At 28.3% G+C, this 21,327-nt stretch overlaps 7 protein-coding genes across 7 annotated transcripts; 2 read left to right on the top strand and 5 right to left on the bottom strand.

The window, feature by feature from the left end:
• Positions 1-1,205: 1,205 nt before the first annotated feature.
• On the top strand, positions 1,206-1,619 carry PmUG01_14081500 (conserved Plasmodium protein, unknown function; the record flags this gene model as incomplete). The annotated part of the gene is made up of 1 exon (XM_029008415.1): positions 1,206-1,619. One exon carries the CDS (start codon positions 1,206-1,208, stop codon positions 1,617-1,619), a length of 414 nt encoding a protein of 137 aa, XP_028864707.1.
• Positions 1,620-3,384: 1,765 nt separating this feature from the next.
• Positions 3,385-4,608, bottom strand: RBM22 (pre-mRNA-splicing factor RBM22, putative; the record flags this gene model as incomplete). The annotated part of the gene is made up of 1 exon (XM_029008414.1): positions 3,385-4,608. The coding sequence occupies one exon, from the start codon at positions 4,606-4,608 to the stop codon at positions 3,385-3,387; it is 1,224 nt and encodes a 407-aa protein (XP_028864706.1).
• A 2,327-nt stretch (positions 4,609-6,935) lies between these two features.
• On the bottom strand, positions 6,936-8,267 carry PmUG01_14081300 (methyltransferase, putative; the record flags this gene model as incomplete). The annotated part of the gene is made up of 1 exon (XM_029008413.1): positions 6,936-8,267. The coding sequence occupies one exon, from the start codon at positions 8,265-8,267 to the stop codon at positions 6,936-6,938; it is 1,332 nt and encodes a 443-aa protein (XP_028864705.1).
• Positions 8,268-9,197: 930 nt separating this feature from the next.
• Positions 9,198-9,839, bottom strand: PmUG01_14081200 (conserved Plasmodium protein, unknown function; the record flags this gene model as incomplete). The annotated part of the gene is made up of 1 exon (XM_029008412.1): positions 9,198-9,839. One exon carries the CDS (start codon positions 9,837-9,839, stop codon positions 9,198-9,200), a length of 642 nt encoding a protein of 213 aa, XP_028864704.1.
• A 1,042-nt stretch (positions 9,840-10,881) lies between these two features.
• PmUG01_14081100 (U3 small nucleolar RNA-associated protein 11, putative) lies at positions 10,882-11,526 on the bottom strand (the record flags this gene model as incomplete). Its single annotated transcript, XM_029008411.1, has 1 exon — positions 10,882-11,526. The coding sequence occupies one exon, from the start codon at positions 11,524-11,526 to the stop codon at positions 10,882-10,884; it is 645 nt and encodes a 214-aa protein (XP_028864703.1).
• A 2,098-nt stretch (positions 11,527-13,624) lies between these two features.
• Positions 13,625-16,964, bottom strand: DPAP2 (dipeptidyl aminopeptidase 2, putative; the record flags this gene model as incomplete). Its single annotated transcript, XM_029008409.1, has 8 exons — positions 13,625-14,553; positions 14,815-14,936; positions 15,185-15,395; positions 15,541-15,594; positions 15,800-15,855; positions 15,958-16,126; positions 16,443-16,551; positions 16,884-16,964. 8 exons carry the CDS (start codon positions 16,962-16,964, stop codon positions 13,625-13,627), a joined length of 1,731 nt encoding a protein of 576 aa, XP_028864702.1.
• A 2,982-nt stretch (positions 16,965-19,946) lies between these two features.
• PmUG01_14080900 (conserved Plasmodium protein, unknown function) lies at positions 19,947-20,969 on the top strand (the record flags this gene model as incomplete). Its single annotated transcript, XM_029008408.1, has 1 exon — positions 19,947-20,969. The coding sequence occupies one exon, from the start codon at positions 19,947-19,949 to the stop codon at positions 20,967-20,969; it is 1,023 nt and encodes a 340-aa protein (XP_028864701.1).
• Between the last annotated feature and the right edge of the window lie 358 nt (positions 20,970-21,327).

The raw sequence follows: 21,327 nt of genomic DNA, 5'->3' as shown, positions 1-21,327 counted from the left end.
TACTCAACTGTAATTTTGTTCTCACTTAATAACATTCTATTTTTTTTAGCAAAAAAATAAAACAATAGCTGCACGACATAGAATAATGCGCATTAATGAAACGTTACGATATAAATAAAAAAAAAAAATAATGAACTATACTAATAAAAAGATAAAATTGTGCAACTGTTCATAATAATAAGTAATACCACCACATAATGTCCTATTATCATCATATCTATGTATATATATATATATAAATATATATATAAATATATATATATATATATAAATATATATTTATATATATGCACTTCCTATGAAGCCAAAGATTTAATTTCTTGTAAAAAAATAAAATTAACAACTGGAAAGAATTTATTTTTGCTGATTAATACTACATTTTGTGCTTTATAAAACGATAGTGAATTGAAAAGAAAATATGCAAGGCTTACTGAAAAAAAAAAAAATACTACTGCAAATGCTAATAATAATACAAGTAATAGCGAGATTAAATAGTTTATGGTAGTAAGCTATTTTTACATTTTAATGATTTTATACGATCGTATAGCACATGTAATGTAAGCATTTATATATATATATATATATATATATATATGTACGTATATCTATAAATGTATGTATATATATATATAAATGTATTCATATATATAAACGTATGTATATATATATATAAATGTATTCATATATATAAACGTATGTATATATATATAAATGTATGCATATATATAAATGCATGTATGTACGTTTGCGTATTTTTGTATATATTAGATAAAAATGCAAGGCAAAAAAAAAGCGCAGTAGTTTTCATCATTTATTTATGCGTAAATATACAAGTGTTTCCTCCCTTTGTTGAAATTAAAATGCGGTAAACAGTGTTTTAACGTGCTACAGCAGAACAGCGTCTTCTATTATTTTAATAAAAGTAGAGGCCCTCACCACTTTTTTAAAGTATTTTTTTCTTTTATTTTTTTCAAAAAAGGAGGAGTTATCCCTATTTGCGTGTTTGCACGTTCTGATAATTTTTACATTGTTTTGCAGAAGTACCGCCATTTTATTCTTTTTTTTTGCAAAATCTTTGCTATTTTTTGGCTATTGTTTTTATACTTTTTTTTTTCCATTTTTTCCATTTTTTCCATTTTATCGCGCCTTTTTTTTTTTTTTTTTTTTTTTTTTCATTTTTGTTGTTCTCATAGTTATAGTGAACCATGTCCTTTTTAAAAATTGTGTATTTGATCGTAATGCCGTTAGGAATAATCCTACTGATGTCTTGTTTACTAAAAATAAAATTACTTGTAAAGTTTAGCTATTCTTTTTGTAGAAAGCAAATAGGAGATACACCCATAAGAATAGTAACAGTAATACTAATTTTAAATTTTATGTTATTTATTACTGAATCCTATAAATTGAGATATGGCGTAAACCAAATACGAAATCCGAACGACTTGATGCCATCCATATCATCGGAATATTTTAAAATATACAAATGGAGGCATGAGAGGAACTGGTGGATTGGCTTATCAAATTTATGTATATGGTTAATGTTATGGAGGTCAACAGGAATTATTAATCATTATATTAGGTATCTAGATCAGAGGAAAAAGCAGATGAAACTTTTGTAAAAACAGAAAGAGATACTACTACTCCTTCTTTTTAATTTCCCCCTCGTCATTTGGTTCCACCATACATTCATTTTGACGCAGTCATACACTCTCATATTTTTTCGCCCCACAGTTTGTTTATTCGAACTTTATTTCCAGCAGTTTGTTATCCAGTAGTTTGTTATCCAGCAATTTGTTATTTCATATTGTGTTATCCCATAATTTGTTATCATTTAATTTATTCACCCTCAATTTATTCACCCTCAATTTATTTACCCTCAATTTATTTACCCTCAATTTATTTACCCTCAATTTATTTACCCTCAATTTATTTTACTCCTTTTTTATTTAAATGCCCAAGTGCTAACAAATTGCACATGAGTCATACTAAGTCACATAGGCTACTTCCCAACTCGTTGGAACATACAACATACAACATAATACATACAACATACAACATAAAACATACAACATAAAACATGCAACATAAAACATGCAACATAAAACATGCAACATAAAACATGCAACATAAAACATGCAAGATGTGTATCTAATTTCATAAAAAATTTTACACCATTATAATATATCATTTTTTTGTATTTTCATATAAATTTTTTTTTTTTTTTTTTTTTTACTTCATATATTGTATGTATATATACTATTTTTTTTTTTTTTTTTTCGTTAACAGTTCTGTCTATATTTGTATATATTTGTTTACCTTTATGCGTATACTAATGTTCAAACATATTACTAGCCATAAACTTACAACAACTTTACAGATTAAAAAAAAAAAAAAAAAAAATTCCCTTATTTAGTAAACTTCCCATATGTATATGTGCATACATGTATATCTTATCATATGCCATATTTCCATAACGTCGAAATGTAGTTTAATAATAACTGCTATTAACATTTTTATTTCATTTTTGAATTCCCACTCTTGTTATATCACCTATGCTACAAGACTGATAAGTTATTCATCGTTTGCTCAATGTAGACCATCTCACATATGGCTAATCATGTATTATCATACGCATATAGATATGAAGAAAAAAAAAATGTACCTATGGTAATTCGTTATGATTGTTCATTTTATCTATACACAAAATTGCTTAACTGAAATTTAAACAAAAAAAAAAAAAAAAAAAAAGGGCAAATGTAAAAACATAAGTAAAAACAAAAATTAAAACAAAACATAGCATGGCATAGCATAGAACAGCATATGTACAACAATGTCTCAGAGAAATGGCCAAACAAAAATACCAAATTGATATAAAAGCCCAAACGCGCGCAAAAGATGAAAAAAAGGTTGGCAGGAAAAAGATAGACAAATGCATGTACACTTAATTCCATCCCATAAATATGGCCTACTTAAAAATACGCAAAACATGGGTAGTTATTTAGGGGAAAAGCAAGGCAACTAAATTAGCACAAAAAAATAAAATAAAATGAAGTAAAACGAAGGTAAAACTTAATAAAGTAAAATGAAGAAAAGTAAAACGAAGTAAGGTAAAAGTTAATAAAGTAAAACGAAGTAAGGTAAAAGTTAATAAAGTAAAATGAAGAAAAGTAAAACGAAGTAAGGTAAAACATAATAAGGTAAAATGAAGAAAAGTAAAACGAAGTAAGGTAAAACATAATAAGGTAAAATGAAGAAAAGTAAAACGAAGTAAGGTAAAACATAATAAGGTAAAATGAAACAAATGATGATCGCAACAGGAGCGAGACGATTCACGGTATACGCACAAACGTGTGTATGCACACATGCTATGTGCGATCGGGTAAACTACTTCCTCTGTTCTGCTACCGAAGGAACCATAGACGAATAAGGAACGGTATTTGAAGAAATTGGATTGATGTTATTTCCATAGTTCGGGAAGTGCATGTGTGACATACCCATCATCATGCCCTGAGGAGGGGGTACAAAATTACCTTGGTTTTGATGAATAGTCTTGTTATCCTGATTATTGTTCCTTTGGCAGTTGTTCCTTTGGCAGTTGTTCCTATGATTATTGTGCCTTTGATTCTTATAGTCTCGAGTATTATAGCCTTCACTATGATTATAACTCGCAGTGATATTAGTACTTCCACACGCTGCAACAGCGAGGGTGTTATTGTGCGTTTGGTCCTGCAACGTGATCATCAAATTGCTCCCATTTAATTCCAACCCGTCCTTATACTTCTCTGCAGCATTTTTTGCAGATAAAGGATCCGCATATGAAATAAACAACTTAGAATCCTTGGGTATCATTTTAAATGATTTTATTTCTCCAAATTTTTTAAAACATTCCCTGATATTTATTTGACTAACTGATTCGTTAATTCCATGAATACAAATTTTATTTTTTGTAAAATTATCATCTGTATATTTGTTATTATATTTTTTTAATATTTTTTCTGCTAACACATCGTTCTCTCCTGTATATCTACTTTTTATATTTTGATTAAATAAGGATTTATCAAAATGTATTTCTTTATGAAGATATGGACATTCATCACCACGATTACATGCATTTTTCCTCCAAAAACTACATACACGTGCCATATTTCTTTTAAAATATGGATCATATCTTTTCAATTTTGACAAATCCATATTTATATGATTCATTTTATTATATGTATTTGATGATAAATTTTTTTCCATTTGTTCTAGGAAAAAATTTTTATTTGTTTCATTTTCTGGTAACGTAATACTCGTTTCAAGAAATTTGTCCCGAACTTGTACAGGTAAATTATATTCTAAATCAAATAAACATGTTTGGCATACATTTTTTACTTTTGCACACATATTACAAATAACTGTTTGTTTATATCGAGCCTTCTCACCTGGTTTCCATCTAAAATGAGTAAACACGTTTTTACATATTTTACATTCTTTTCCATTCTCTTCTCTTATTAATCGAACATATGGATTTTCTCCTAAGCATGTTTCACATAAAATTGGCAAATCGCAGTTCTCATAACCCTGCTTTTTAACATCCGCCCGAATATTATGCCCAAACCTATCCATCTTCTCTGCCACTTTCAGTCGAATGCGATTACGAGGTCATTTACATGTACATAAATATATGCATATAAATGTATAACCATATATGCGCATGATCATATATGCGCATGATCATATATGCGTATGATCATATATGCGTATGATCATATATGCGTATGATCATATAAGCGCATGATCATATATGCGCATGAACACATAAACGCATGAACACATAAGCGCATGATCATATAAACGTATGCGCATATAAGCATATGATTATATAAGCGTACACTTACATAAAGAAATATATACATATAACATACATATATATTGTGCATACACTACATGTACTGCATATATTGCCTATATCGCTTATATACCTATGGAGCAATCTTTTCGATGTATGGTTACCCCTATCTTTATTTTTGTTTTCCCACCATATTTTGCTAATTTAAAATCATTATCACTCTGACTTCTCCTTTGTTTCAGCTGTTATATGTACTTAATGTAAGCTGAGAAATGAATTCCGCGTAAAAACAAATTAAAAGTCGAAATGGAACATTAAACTTGCATAAAAAATTAAAATAAAAATAAGCGATTATTTTTACGTAAAAAGTGTACATATGTACATAATATTAACGAACTATATTTAAAAAAAAAAAAAAAAAAAAAAAATCTATATATATATATATTTATATATATGTACATTTTTTTTTTTTTTTACAAATAATTTTATACCCTATTTTTATCCCTTATTTTTTCGACGAAATAAATATATGGGAAGTAGGCAGAACTTTGATTTTTTTTTTTTTTTTTAAAACGTAAATTTGCTACTTCATTCCTTATATTCGTTTTATCCGCTGCAATACATCCAATTCATTAACTTTCATCCAATACATCCAATTCATTAACTTTCATCCAATACATCCAGTTCATTAACTTTCATCCAATACATCCAGTTCATCAACTTTCATCCAATACATCCAGTTCATCAACTTTCATCCAATACATCCAATTCATTAACTTTCATCAAATACATCCAATTCATTTTGTTTTACTTCCCTTTAAATGCTCGAATTGTCATTTCATCATCTTGTACATCAAAAGGGGTCAAACGTGCGCCCACGAAATTTAATTTTTTTAAATTTAAAAATACAATATTTTATGCTATTATTTTTTAAATATATAAATAGGCCAAAAAAAAAGTTTTTTCAAGTATGTAAAATGTAAATGGTCAATGGGGGAGAAAAATCAGATTTTGGAAAAGATAGTTAAACAAAAAAAAACGAAACAAAATAAAATAAAGTAAAATAAATAAATGCGAAACCAGTTAATGCTATGCAAAACTCAACAAGATATAATATAACAAAATAATACTAAATATAGCTGAATAGCGCTCAATAACGCCAAATCAAATTATTCAAAATTATGTACATATGAGGAAGTAATTTGCCCCAGTTTTAAAAGCTGCTTTTTCGTTTCCTCAATAGGCATATGCCTATTTTAAAAAGGATCATACACTTGCACTTACAAGTTGTAAATGTTGGATTATTACAATTGTTTTGTTTGCTGCGCTTTGTTAGTAACTCAAACATCACAATAAGTACACACACAAACACACGCATATATATATATATATATATATATGTACAACCTTCACCCATACATACATGAATATATACCAATATACATGTCAACTTATGCTCCGTATCGGTGGCTTTTTTGTGCATTCACAGCGGTGTATCGCCCTATTTTTTCTCATTTCATATTATATTGACCATTTTTAGACCATTTACAAAGAAAAGAGTTGTGCATGAAAGAAAGTACATTTACTAGAAGTATACCTCACATTTATGTTTAACTGTTACATATGAAATGTATTTAAAAACTTTTTTCAAAAAAAGAAAAGAAAAGAAACGTTTTACAGTGATGCAATTCTATTTTTTACAATAAAGTGTTAAACATATAAATATATATACATATTAGTACACATACATATATATATACATATTAGTACACATACATATATATATACATATTAGTACATACATATATATATACATATACATATATATACATATTAGTACACATACATATATATATACATATTAGTACATATACATATATATATACATATTAGTACACATACATATATATATACATACTGTGTTAAGCGCGCGGAGGTTTCATATGTTGTAAATATAAAAGGGTAAATGGAAAAAGTAAAGCATTAAAGCATCTGCCTTTTCTAGGCCATATACATATACCGATATGAATGTGTATGCGCATTTACTTCCGTTTATGTATGGCGGCAAAATAGCTGCTATTCCACGTAAGCGCCCAGATTGATACTACTTCTTCCTAAAGATGGACTGGACCCAAATTCTCTTCATTTCTAAATGTCTTTTCCTATTTTTAACAATCCTGGTTATATATTTATTCTGAACTTCTTCAAACAAATCATTCTGACAGAACAAATCATGCAAATATTCAGTTGTAAAAAAGTAAACAAAAGTTTTATCCCCTCGCACGTAAAAATTTTCTGATATTTTTTTTTCTCTTTTATTAGCAAATCGCACTTGCGTTAAATCATATAAACCGTAATCTCTTAATAAAACATACCCTCCTTTTTTTAAATACTTATAACAATTATTAATTACTTTAATCATTTTATCTGGCTGCACAGATGATAAGACATAAATAAGCAAAATAACATCTACTGTTCCAAAGGTGCACACATTTGTTGAAGATTCTTCATCAACTGTTATATCTACTACACATGCCTTAAGCAAATTTCCCAATTTTTTATAACTCTTCATTTCGTACATATGACTGCAATTTTCACTCTGTTCTGATGTACTGTGATCATCGATCAAATAAACGTCATAGCTACTACCGTTTGAGAAATGATCTTCTATAATCTTACCATTCAATATATGCTTATCCGTCCATTCAACATTTTGATGCGTCTTTTCAGTATTCTTTTCATTCTTCTTTTCAATCTTCTTTTCATACTTCTTTCCATACTTCTTATTATCTCCTACAAGTGCTTTATGGCTATTCATTAATACATCGGCTGTCTCCCCAACTACTTGAACTTCTTTTAATTTATTGTTCCTGTTTACAATACTTTTCCATTTATCATTCAAAATATTTATTGCATTTTTTGAAAAATCTATACCTATGAAATTAAAATCTTCATATTCTAATAACAGTGGGATTAACGAATTTCCCACACCACATCCAATTTCTAAAATAAGTTTACCTTCACTCTTTGTTTCTGTCTCTTTTAATTTGTCATTACTTTTACTTTCAACTGATGTATTACTTTTACTTTCAACTGATGTATTGCTTTTACTTTCAACTGATGTATTGCTTTTACTTTCAACTGACGTATTGCTTTTACTTTCAACTGATGTATTGCTTTTACTTTCAACGAAAGTATTATTTTCCTTAAAAATGTTATCAAATTCTACTTTTATCCATTTCCTATCTTTAAAAAAATTGCTTTTATAATGATTATAAAATTTATCCCAATTCTTTTTCCCTTCAAGTATCAGTTTTTCCTTTTGATAGTCTCGTAAAACTCTCCTATTATTTTCAATAATTCTCTTCTCATTTTGAACTGCCTCTTCTGAAAGATTAAAATTTACTACAATGTCAGAATCGAAGAAAGGCCTCATCGTGCTGCGGTAAGTTTTTACAGAAAAAAAAGAAAAAAAAAGAAATTAAACAAAAAAATGAAACAAAAAAATGAAACAAAAGAATGAAGCAAAAAAAAAAAAAAAAAAATCTGACCTGTTCATGCGAACTTTTCATAATTTTTCGACAATTCCACCTGTTAACCCATTGTACGTATATATATATATGTATGAAATTTCTTTTTTTTTTTTTTTCCCAATTTAGCTAATTGTTACAAAAAATTTTGATGGCCACAGAAGATATATATTGTTGCACGAAAGGTTAAAATGAATAACGAAGAGAAAGAAAAAGAGAAAGAAAAACAGAGAGAGAAAGAGAGAGAGAAAGAGAAAGAGGAAATGTAAATGGAAACAGGAATAGGAATAGGAATAGAACAAAATTAAAATAATTACACATCGGTACGTTGCTGAAATGAAAGTTACATACATACGATAAGAACGAGTAGCAAACTCGAATACTTTTTTTTAAATATTTTCATGTATTCCTTGGAATACGTATCAAAATAGTTGTATGATGCGCTTATGCAACAATGCATACAATTTTTTATCTATTTTTCAGTCCACTTTTTTTTCTGCAAAATTGTAAAAACGTGGGTAAATTGGATTGACAATAGTTAGTCTTTTTTATTCTAGCTACAAAATACGCAAACATGTAAATTTTACAGTATTATATAACCATATGTATTCAAACACGTATCTACGTATTCATTTTAAGGCTGATATTGTAAAGCAAAGGAGGAATATTTTAAGTATAACAGAACGAAAAAAAGAAAAAAAAGATACAGCATTAACACATAGCAATAATAATAAAAAAAAAAAAAAAAATGCAGCTATAAAACAGGTTTTGCAAAAATATCATAGAACATGCACTTATGTATCATATTGTTTTGTTCCAATATGTTTTGTTTCTTTTCATTTTGCTCCAGTTTGTTTCGCTTTTTTCTGTTTAGTTTTTTCCCCCAGTTCTTTATATATATACCCTTTCACAAAAACTACGTTATTGGAAATATCGGAAGAGTCAGTATCCCGCTGTAAAATTAAAACAGCCTTCTTTTTAATTGTGCATACTAATCTTAATATTCTTATTAAATCCCTAAATACATTATGCTTTTTTATAAAATAAACGGCATAAAGGGAATGTGTGTATTTTTCCTTTGTTACGTATAATAAATAATCAGCTCCATATATATCACCTTGCTTAACAAGATAATTCTTCCTTTCGAAATATATTTTATATTTCAAGTATATCTTTCTATTGGTAATATCACACGAGCGTATGCCCCCCTCTTCATCATATTCTTCATTTTCGTCATATTTATCATTAAGTTTAATAGTGCCATCCCTTTTGCCATTTCGTCCTTTTCTCTTTTTTTTGCAACAGATAAATTGCTCAAAATTTAGTAAATCTGTATTCATTTCTTCAACATATGGTGATATATCATAATCACATTTATTTGAGTTTTTTTCAATACACTCTATAACATTATCATCAACATTTTCTTCGTTAAGCAACAACTCATAATACTCTTTTTTATATTCATATATAATTTTCATTTTTACTCTAACGTTGGAATTTTTCCATTAGCGAATGAAGAGGGGTAGGTACAAAACTCGCCCATCTTTCTAATGGACTTATATTCATACATACATGTGTAAGTTCGTACATATATATATATCCGAGTACTTATGCGACCGTTCTGTGTTATCCCATTAGTTTTTTAACATATCGCAGAAGAAACTCCATTTAACTCTCTTCACATTTTCACAAAACTTATGCACATTACTATTTAATTAAATCAAGAAAAGCATTATTTTTATAGCATATAAGGGGCGAGAAATATTTATATTAATTCATTGCTTTATTGCCTTATGGCTTAATTACTTTATTCGTTTCTTTTTTTCTTTTTTTTTTTTTTTTTTTTTTTTTTCACACATTGCATATGATTTAATAAGTACATAGTGTACTCCTTTTCCTTTTTCATTTAATCAGTTTATTTAAAATATTGTAAAGCGGGGAGATATGTTCATACGCGTTGGGGTTCAGTTCATGCATTCATGAATACATTGTATAATGTACATATATATACGTATGTTTTTGTAAGTAAATGCCCAAACAGATATTTTGGGGCGTGGGAAAAAAGGGGAACAAAAAAAAAAAAATAAAATAATAAAATACGATAATATAAAAACATGACCATACAAACATTTTACCATATTACCATACAAACATTTTACCATATTACCATACAAACATTTTACCATATTACCATATTACCATATAAACATTTTACCATATTACCATACAAACATTTTACCATATTACCATATTACCATATAAACATTTTACCATATTACCATACAAACATTTTACCATATTACCATATAAACATTTTACCATATTACCATACAAACATTTTACCATATTACCATATTATCATACAACCATATAAACATTCAACCAAATGCTCGGTTAGGTAGTAGCAGTGTACCGGACTGCGGGGAGCTCGAAACGTGCACTTGTAGTTATGTGCCCCAGTGGCATAGGTACGCCCCGTTGCGCTTGTTTGAGCAAACAACTTTTCTTTTCTTTTTTCCCTCATCGGAAGCGCGGGGCATAAAAGCGGTAAGGCGTGTTTCCTTTTAAATTCTTTACAGTATACCCATCAATATTTCTATATGTTGATACGTACTTATTTTCCAAATTTCTTATACACTTTAATATATTTTTTTTGGCATTAATTAAAGTATTATATCGTTTTTGATTAAGTTCACTTACTTTTTTTAATTTTTTATCGTCTGTTGATAATATTTGTTTCTGTTCATTTTCATTAAATATTTCATGGGAATTATTAAAAACATATCTTAACGGTACACATATACGAAAGTTGTTAATAATTTTATTAATTTTTTTTAATTTCTTATAACAATAATTTACTTTTTGATTTAATAAACCTCTTTTATTTTTTAATTTTATTTCCTCTTTTAAAACTTTTTCTTCTTTTATTAATATATTATCATTTTCTTTTATTCGTGAATGAACCATACCTGTATGAAATTCATCAGGGTTTTTCCTCATAATTTTTTCCCTCAACACATTTTCAATTTTTTTTTTTTTCTTGTATATTTCTCTTCTTTTTTTATAGTCAACCTTTTTTTCAATTTCTCCCAAATGTAGTCTATTCTTTGATTGCCCCCTTTCCAGGTAGCTCCTCCTCGGAATTACATTTTTGTAGCTCGACATCTTCGTAGGGAAAACCCCTTCTCCACAGTGGTCACTACTGCTAGCTCACGCACAAATGGGACTGGCCGCTGTATGTAAATATGTATGTGCGTACATATATCAATACAGACATACATACGCGAATGTATGGATGTATGTACGTATGTGCATATGTCGTTAATTAGGTACGTGTACGCACGTATGAATGTACTACTTCTCCCTCACAGAATCTGTTCTTGTAGCAAACCCGCTTGCCGATTACACAAGCCGCTTAAAGCCGTGTGATATACTTATTATATATACATATATATGTATATATATGCCCCCTTAATTGTTGCCTTTCTCTTGTAATAAAATAAAAAAAAAAAAAAAATTAAAAAATTAAAAAAAGTTTCGCATAAATTGCTTTATTTTTCATAAACCTTAACACTAAAACAGTTTTACTTATATACCCTCCGTTTGTAAAAAATAAAAAATTTTAATTTTTTTAATTCGTACATCAACATATATCAACATATATCAACATATATCAACTTATATCAACATATATCAACATATATCAACATATATCAACTTATATCAACATATATCAATATATCAACATATATCAACATATATCAACATATATCAACATATATCAACAACAACATATATCAACATATACATATATCAACATATATCAACATATATCAACATATATCAACATATATCAACATATATCAACATATCAACATATATCAACATATATCAACATATATCAACATATATCAACATATATCAACATATATCAACATATATCAACATATATCAACTTATATCAACATATATCAACATATATCAACATAAATATATATGTTTATACTTATATGTATATATAATGCATACATAAAACATGCTCACAAAATACATTCATACCATGTACGCATGAGGATATTGCTCATAACGACACTACAAGAATAATACATGTACGAAAACAGGAAGAAATAAAGGCAGTGAAAAACCAAGAATAAAAAAAAAAAAAAAAAAAAAAAAATTACTATATACATTCAAAAAACAATATTTTTCATTGTAATGCTAAATTAAAAAGTAATAAACGAACACGCAAAAAAAAAAAAAAAAAAAAAAAAAAAAAAAAAAAAATAAGAAGCGAGAAAGTTAAAAAGAAGAATTTTAATTCCTGCTGTTTGGGAGGGTAACACTATGCATATAAGAATATATTCATATATATATGTATATATGTATACATATGTATTTATGCGTGTACGTATGCATGTACTTTTCGCATGTATATACGTAGATACATATATACAGTATGCAATATTAATGGTGCTTCTCTTATATATGGGCTCTCAAAAACCAAATTGTCAGCAATGTTTAATGTATATAAGTAACAGCTAAAAAAAAAAAAAAAAACAGAATAGGAAAATAGTAACATGGCACAGTGGAAAAGAGCGACACGTATACATATATATATATATTTATTTATTTTTGTATATATATATATATTTATTTATTTTTGTATATATATATATATATTTATTTATTTGTATATATATATATATTTATTTATTTTTGTATATATATATATATTTATTCATTTTTGTATACATATATATATATATTTATTCATTTTTGTATATATGCATATTTATCCATATGTGAGGTGCTAAATTAAGGCGTAGGTGCTCCGCCCGTGCCCCCCAGAGTTTGTATTTTAAAAATATATAATCTTCTTCATCATTTTGGAGCACAGCGTAGTAATGCTATTTTTTTTGTTTTTTTTACAAAAATGGTATATTTAAATGAGTCTCTTTGTCAATTATATTGTGCAGCCTGTACCTGTAGGAGGCGTAAATGCAAGTGGCAAGAGGAAGCTGTCTTCTATTTTTCATCCAACCAAACTTACCATTTTTTTGACTTTTTTCATTTTCTAATTACCTGCACACACCCCACCACTTCTATAACGTGCAACTCTTCCGTTTTTAAGTTTCAAAAGATGTAGTCCTATGCTTTGCCTTACTCATTTTTTAACTCTGCACTATGTGGTTCACATACTTAAAGTCTCCCTTCGTACGTCTCATTTTTCACGTTTCACTTTGTACCTCTTACTTCTCACGTGTTACGCTTGCTGCTTTGCTAGGAGCTCCTTGGGTCGTCCCCTCGAGAAGTCTGGATCGATGAAGACAGCTTGGGATTCAATGCCCGCCAAGTTGATGCCTCTCTGAAATTTGAGATAACCTTTATACCCCCATTTATTACCCCAAGTATTTCTTATAATCCAATATTTAACAAGTTTATTATTTTCATCTGTTTGTTCTCCCCATCCAACAATTGCAATTGCATGGTTTGTTTGTTGCCATCCATTAAATCCTTCATTTGGTACATCACATACTTGGTTTTCATTAGTTACAGTATCGTAAACTATATTTTTGTCATTTAGATTATACAAATTTAACAGTTGTGGAGTTGCATTAATAGCTGCTACTATAGGGCCATTCATTAAAATTTCATTCATCATATCATATTCATTTGAGCATTCATAACATCCATTTATGTAATTATAGTTAGAAGCATAGAATATATCATCAGTTTTATTTTTATAATAACCATAAAAATAAGATGAATTATATGTTCCTATATTCATCTTACATTTAACAGTATCATTATTTTCATATTTCATTAAACTTTCTGACAGTATTCCGAATTCATACATATGCTTTCCAACAAGAAAAGGAAACCCACCATCACATCCCTGATTATATGGAGAGCAACTAATAACAGATTGGTATGACAACTTTGGAATATTTATTTTTTTTTTATATTTTTTCCAAGACATTATTTCAAATCGTTTCTCTAATATGTATACACTTGATATGGAATAGCAACTCCCACAGTCTCTCTGTTCATCCACTTCTTCATTAAAATTCTCATCAGTATAGGGATCACCCCATGTAAAATTTTTGGGTAGGGTCAATCGGATTTTCAGGTTTACAATATCTTGCTTGTGGCATCCATATATCTTGTCTCCTATATCTCCGTAAATGTTGGCTATGCAAAAAAAAAAAAAAAAAAAAAAAAAAAAAAAAAAAATATACATATATATAGGTGTACGTATACATACACTTACCCATACATATGTATTTATGTGATATATAATACAAAAAGCTATCGTTTCGGCTTCGCCGGGACAAAGCCATGATACCCTTTAGCCAACTATAGTCCACTAATTTGTTAGCGCATGATTAATCAGCAAAAAAAAAAAAAAAAAAGAAGACTACAATTAAATATGCAATTGGCAAGAGTACTTACCCAAACTCGTTTTTGTCTTTCCATACAATTTTTCTAAGGCTAATCTTATCTTCTGGTAATTAGCCCTCTGTGTGAGGACTGAGAAACTCAGTCCTTTTTCCTCCTCGGACTTGATCTCCCCCCTGATGGGAAAGAAGTAGTTAGGAAGTGGTGGTGAAGCGCCATATACGTAGAAGGGACGTGAATAAATTACAAAAACGATACTACAGAGATCCATGTACAGGCAGTGCACCTGTGTCTATGCATACAAAAATATATGTATATATGTTAATATATGTATATATATGTTTGTATGTTCGTATATAGGAGCCCATATCTCTATTGGTGTGTTCCCCCTTTTTTTTTTTTTACCCCCTTGGGGGCTTCTTACCCAAGGTTGTTGTTATCATGCTCAGGTATTTTCTTCTCGTTATGTATGACGAAAGCTGAAACATCCGTCTTTTGATCCTTTTGTCCATAAAAACAACCCCATTGGAATTTTTTTTCTCTTGTCGTTTCTTCAATTTGTTCATCAAGAACCCACCCAATGTGTGTTTTCGTTGGATCAGTTTTGTAACATCTCGAATCTTTTTCATTTTTATCTGCATGTTCAGAAGTAATGTAAGTACGTAAGCATGTTTTTTTGAAATGTATGATTTAGTGATACAGATAAGCGCGAAATGTACAACAATGTCCAATCGTGATAAACTTAGACAAATGGATACATATATATTTGCTGTTTATTACTTTCTATTGCTTCCGGACAACTTTCACTAGGTCTCTTTTCATATTTAAATAATCCTAATAAAATGGGTAGCACAGAAAAAAAAGAGAGAAAAAGAGAGAAAACGAGAAAAAAAAAAATAATATAAGTGAATTCATGTGCACCTCTATGGGCCGCGCGCAATTTTTCTATGCAAGGTTTTTGCGCATATCCTTATGTATTCATTCATTTTGTGCGCGAACTTAAGTGCTACACATTGACATGCTTTATAGTAATTCGTACCGAAGTATCTTCTTCCCTTTAGTCTTATTTCAAATCCTTCATCGTAGACCATCGTCCTTTGGGAAGTCAAAAAGAAAGAGAAATAAAAAAAATGCTTCTAATCAGTTGAGGCACTGACAACGTGTGTTATATTTTTTCTTTTCTTTTCTTCCACCTACCAGTAGCCGATAATTGCATTATTGTTAACACTTCTTACTGCAAGGTACGTCCACTTATTTCTTGGATTGGTCTCATTTGCAACTTTGATCTTTTCCATTGTTAGCTTAACTAATATTTTATTTATATTTCCATATTTTCTTTTTAAAAATTTTTCGTAATCCTTTAAATCTGTAAAGTTGGTGTTAAAAAGGGGAATACGTCATCTTTAGTACATTTGTACATGGAAAAAAAAAAAAAAATCATAACATAGCATAATAACTTTAGAACAAATGCTACTGCAGCAGCTGCACTATGTACTTCTTTCCTTGTCGATAGTAGTATTAGCGTAATACGAGTATGAGTAGTAACGTAAGCAATAGAGTGAGTAGCAACGGTAGAAGCACCATCAGCAGCAGCAGCAGCAGCAGCGCTAGGGGTAGCAGTATCTCCTACTACTTATCCATACATGCTTTACATGTACATTTTTATTTTTTCATTATCATACGTGAACTGAGGTTTTCCAAATTCCGATTAGGTATACCCCCACCACAGTGTACCGCCCGCTCACTCATCGATTTTGTTTCCTTAATTTCCCACACTCCAATTACATCGCCCTTTAACAAGGAAAAAAAAAAAAAAATAGGAAATGAAATGATACCATAGGAAGAGGCCGGAAGAGAATGGAATAGAAATATATCTCGTTAATTCCGAGAGAGTACTGTCCCAGTATCATTATGCTCAACTTTTTTAAAGTAAGAGTTGAAACCGGTTCCCTCCCTCACACGTGTATGTAACGCGCTAGACGCAACTTCACGTGAACAACGCCTCAAATGAAATTCTACCTAATAGACGTGTATATATGCGGTTAATTATGCGCACTCCCGTCGATTTATATCTTTTTCGACATGTACACGGTTATGCAAAAAGGATTTAAAAAGATGCGTACCATAAGGGCATGTATAGGCAAGTCTCCCTTCGTCAGACAAACCAACAACACAAAAGAAAAGAAAAATAATAAATATTTCATCATTTACTTTGTTAGAAAAAGAGAAAATTTTCAATAGTTACAAAACAAGAACAATGTTTATATTATGCACATAAATGTATAGATATGTATACACTATTTTAAGTTATGAACAACGAAATAAGCACTCTTCGGTATTATAAAATAGAGGAAAAAAAAGGGGAAAAAAAAAAAAAAGAAAAAAAAAAAAAAAAAAAAAAAAAAAAAAAAAAAGAAAAAAAAAAAAAAAATGAAAAAAAAAAAAAAAAAAAAAAAAAAAAAAAAAAAAAGAGATAAAAAAATAAGATGAAAAAATGAGATAAAAATAACGAAATCAAAATAACGAAATCAAAATAACGAAATCAAAATAACGAAATCAAAATAACGAAATCAAAATAACGAAATCAAAATAACGAAATCAAAATGACGAAATAAAAAGAAGAAAAAACTACCCAAGTTATCCCTTAACTTTAATGTTATAGTTAAAAAGACAGCGAGCATTTTTATTTATTATTTTTTTTTTTTTTTGAAAAAAAAGGACTCAACATCAGTTATATTGTAGACAGCTTATATAATTCTCCTTCCCCTTCCCCTCCATTTACAGCTTACTCATTTACTTATTTATTAATACACATTTTTGATTTATTTAAATGGACATTCAATATACCAATTTTTAATGTGTTAACAATATCATATGCAAAATTATCAAGCGTGTTATGTAGTTACACATGAAGATAATTTTTTTTTTTCCTTGGTACATGTTCCACAGTGCTCTCAACTGTTTACTAGGTTTAGGAGTTTTGCATACATAGCTTGACAAACATGAAAGCAAAAAAGAAGCAAAAAAGAAGCAAAAAAGAAGCAAAAAAGAAGAAAAAAAAAAAAAAAAAATAAAGCAAAAAATAAGGAAGGAACAAAAAAAAAAAAAAGAAAGTGAAAAAACAGAAAAGCAAAAAGGCTAAAAAACTATTAACCAGAAAACAAATGTTATGAAAAAGCAAAGCAAATCCAATTGTAGATATATCCCCAAGTTGTCATAGTTTTTTTTTTTTTTCTTCCCCCTTTTTCATGAACAAGTCATATAAATTGTATTTTTTTGCACAAATGTATGTATTTTTAAAAAGTAAAAAAAAAAAAAATTTCGATCGTTTATTTTTTGTTTTTCTTGTTTACATTTACTATAACAAAAAGGTAACTAAACACAGTTGTTATTTGTAGAATATGTTACAACCCCTAGCGATGAAAGGAATAATTTCGATTAAAACAAAACCAGCATTTCCTGTAGGGTCAGAATAAAGTGAGTGCCAATAAGATCCTCCTACTACGATATATATATATATATATATATATATATATATATATATGTACATTAGTATATACATATGTATGTACATATGTATGTACATTTGCATATTTGTGCTTCCCCGTCGCTTAACAAATGATGGACAACATTGTCCTTGTTTTTACAAGCTTTGTAAAAGAAATTTTAAATGGCATGCCTGCTATGGTCGTTTACAAGTGAGTACGTTTTTACCCCACATTTTTAGGTTAAGACAAAAAGAGTACATATGTGTGCTTACATAGACATGCACGTTTACTTGATGCACTATTCACAAAACAAATAAATTAAAACAAAACAATATCGTTAAGCAGCATCTCACTCAGCGAAACATCAAACAAAATGCATGTAGTAATTTTTATCGTAACATTTTAATATTAAAGCAAAATTTAAAAAAAAAAAAAAAAAAAAAAAAGGAAGTATACTTTTGTATGTAAGAATTAGGAAAAAACTTTTGCTAGTATAGTAAACTGTTCACACATAGGTTATATCTAAGTCGTTGTAGAAATCTCTACATGAAGGGAGAATTTCCGCCTTCTTTTAAGTATGCGTGATTGGAGCCTAACAACTATATGTATATACATACGCACGTACTCACATACGTACACTTATATTCTTACATGTATGCCAGTGCAACGTAAAAATGTGTTTCATTATACTAGTGCCATTGCACGCAAAGTTTCTTGTTATATGTAAACTTTTCGTAATATTTTGATGTCCAGACAGAGGATAACTCATTGAACAGTTTGAAAAAATTGACGGAAGTGCGTGGTCTATAACCAAAAATAAAAACAAAATAAAACAAAATAAAACAAAATAAAACAAAATAAAACAAAACAAAACAAAACAAAATAAAACAAAATAAAACAAAACAAAACAAAATAAAACAAAATAAAACAAAATAAAACAAAATAAAATAAAAATAAAATAAAAATAAAAAAAATAAAAGGAAAGGAAATAAAGATATAATTTAACTTCCAAACAATACATAAAAAACGTTTCTAAACCAATTTACTCATTTTTAAAAATATACTCGATACTTGATATTCGATAAAAATTTGTCTTTTTCGGTTTTATATCCTGTCAGAATTTTTTTTTTTTTTTTTCAGTTAATTTGGTTGTCACTCATATTTGTGTGTATGAAATGGCGGCAAAAAAAAAAAAAATATATATATAAATAAAATGAAACAAAATGAAACAAAATAAAATGAAATAATAAAACAAAATAATAAAATGAAACAAAATAAAACGATATAATAAAACGAACTAATAAAACGAACTAATAAAACGAACTAATAAAACAAACTAATAAAACAAACTAATAAAACGAACTAATAAAACGAACTAATAAAACGAAATAATAAAACGAACTAATAAAACGAAATAATAAAACGAACTAATAAAACGAAATAATAAAACGAACTAATAAGACGAACTAATAAAATAGAGCAAAAAAATAGAGTAATATTACAGAATAAAACAAAGACATTAAATACACGCGGTTAAGGCTACCGCGCTTTCAACAAATTTGGTAGTTACCCGTGCACTATTTTTTTTTTATTTATTTATTTTTTTTTTTTTGCTTGTATTTCACTACAAAAAAAAAAAAAAAGTAGTAAACCAAATAAGGGAAAGGGGAGAACATAAATATACATATCACAGATAGGATGCAGATAACGAAGGAAAAAGGAGATCAACCGAACAAAGTCATTACAGAAACGTTTTTGAAGGCTAAAGAGGACAGTGTATATGTCAAGTGTAAAGACGTAAATAATAAACAAACTATTACAAATAAGGAGAATTGTCCAAATGGAAAAATACGTTGTAATAATCTTGAAGGGGATGGAAAAAAAGAACATATGGAATGTATAAAAAGAAGAATAAAAAAACAAAAGAAAAAAAAAAAAGATGATAGAGAAAATTATAACAACTTTTTTAACTCAAAAATGTATTTACCTTCACTAAAAGCTAATAAAGAGGAGTTAAAATTTTTTTTTAAAATTTTACATAATATGATGGAACGAAATAAATCAGACAATATATATATAAATCTTATGGATATATTATGCAAAAATTTTCCAAAATATATTGGACTGTTTGCAAATTTATGGTTTCAATGTAAAACATTATTAGCAGAGAAATTAATATTAATTGAATTCTTTAGACAGCTAAAAGTAAATTCAGAAATAATTAATCATTTTTTTAATTATGGATATGACTCATTCGAAACAGTGTTATCTATTACTCCTCAAGACTTAGCCAAAATTCAACATTTTAATAATGTTACTTGGGCACCTGGGCATGTGTTCAGAATGAAAATAATTTTCTTAAAAATACACGATTATTTTAAAATTTTCATTCAAAAAAATGATGATTATATTAAAAAAATTAACGAATTTATTTTAAATAAAAGAAAAAAAACTGACTTAACAGAACAGCTCTGTATACCACAACAAAATTATGAAAAAATGAAAAAAATTAATTATTCCCCTCTAATCTCCCCAAGGTCAAGCAATTTAAATACAATTACTTATCAACCATATAAATATATGAACCTTAAAGCAAAAACGGTCCTATATAATAATGATAGTATGTACCGTAGAAACAATATCAACATTTCAAATTATCACTGTTCCCCGAAACCCATAATGCGTAGTCTTCAAAATATTTTTCTATGCCATCCGCGTTAACTACTACGTCGGAAAACGCAGTTGAAAATATTCCGATAATATAGACCCTTCACGTGCAATTTTTTGCGTATTACATATATACACACATTAAAAAAAAAAAAAAAAAAGGGATGAAAGATGAGCAATAAATACACGCAATTACCTACCTATAGGCATATCAATACATGCAATGAATGACGTGGTTACATCAGATAACGCTGATACAAGTTACGTATACCGCATTGCTTAAACCATATTTTGTATACCCTATTTCATATACCACTCTGCATAATTAGCAAAATTTTTGTAAAATTGTAAATAAACTACAGTGCACCACACACCATTCCACTGGGCACTTTTCATATGAATTTGGTAAATA

Source organism: Plasmodium malariae (genome assembly GCF_900090045.1).
Source record: "Plasmodium malariae genome assembly, chromosome: 14".
Classification (NCBI taxonomy): Eukaryota; Apicomplexa; class Aconoidasida; order Haemosporida; family Plasmodiidae; genus Plasmodium; species Plasmodium malariae.
This window is presented reverse-complemented; position numbering and strand designations above follow the sequence as displayed.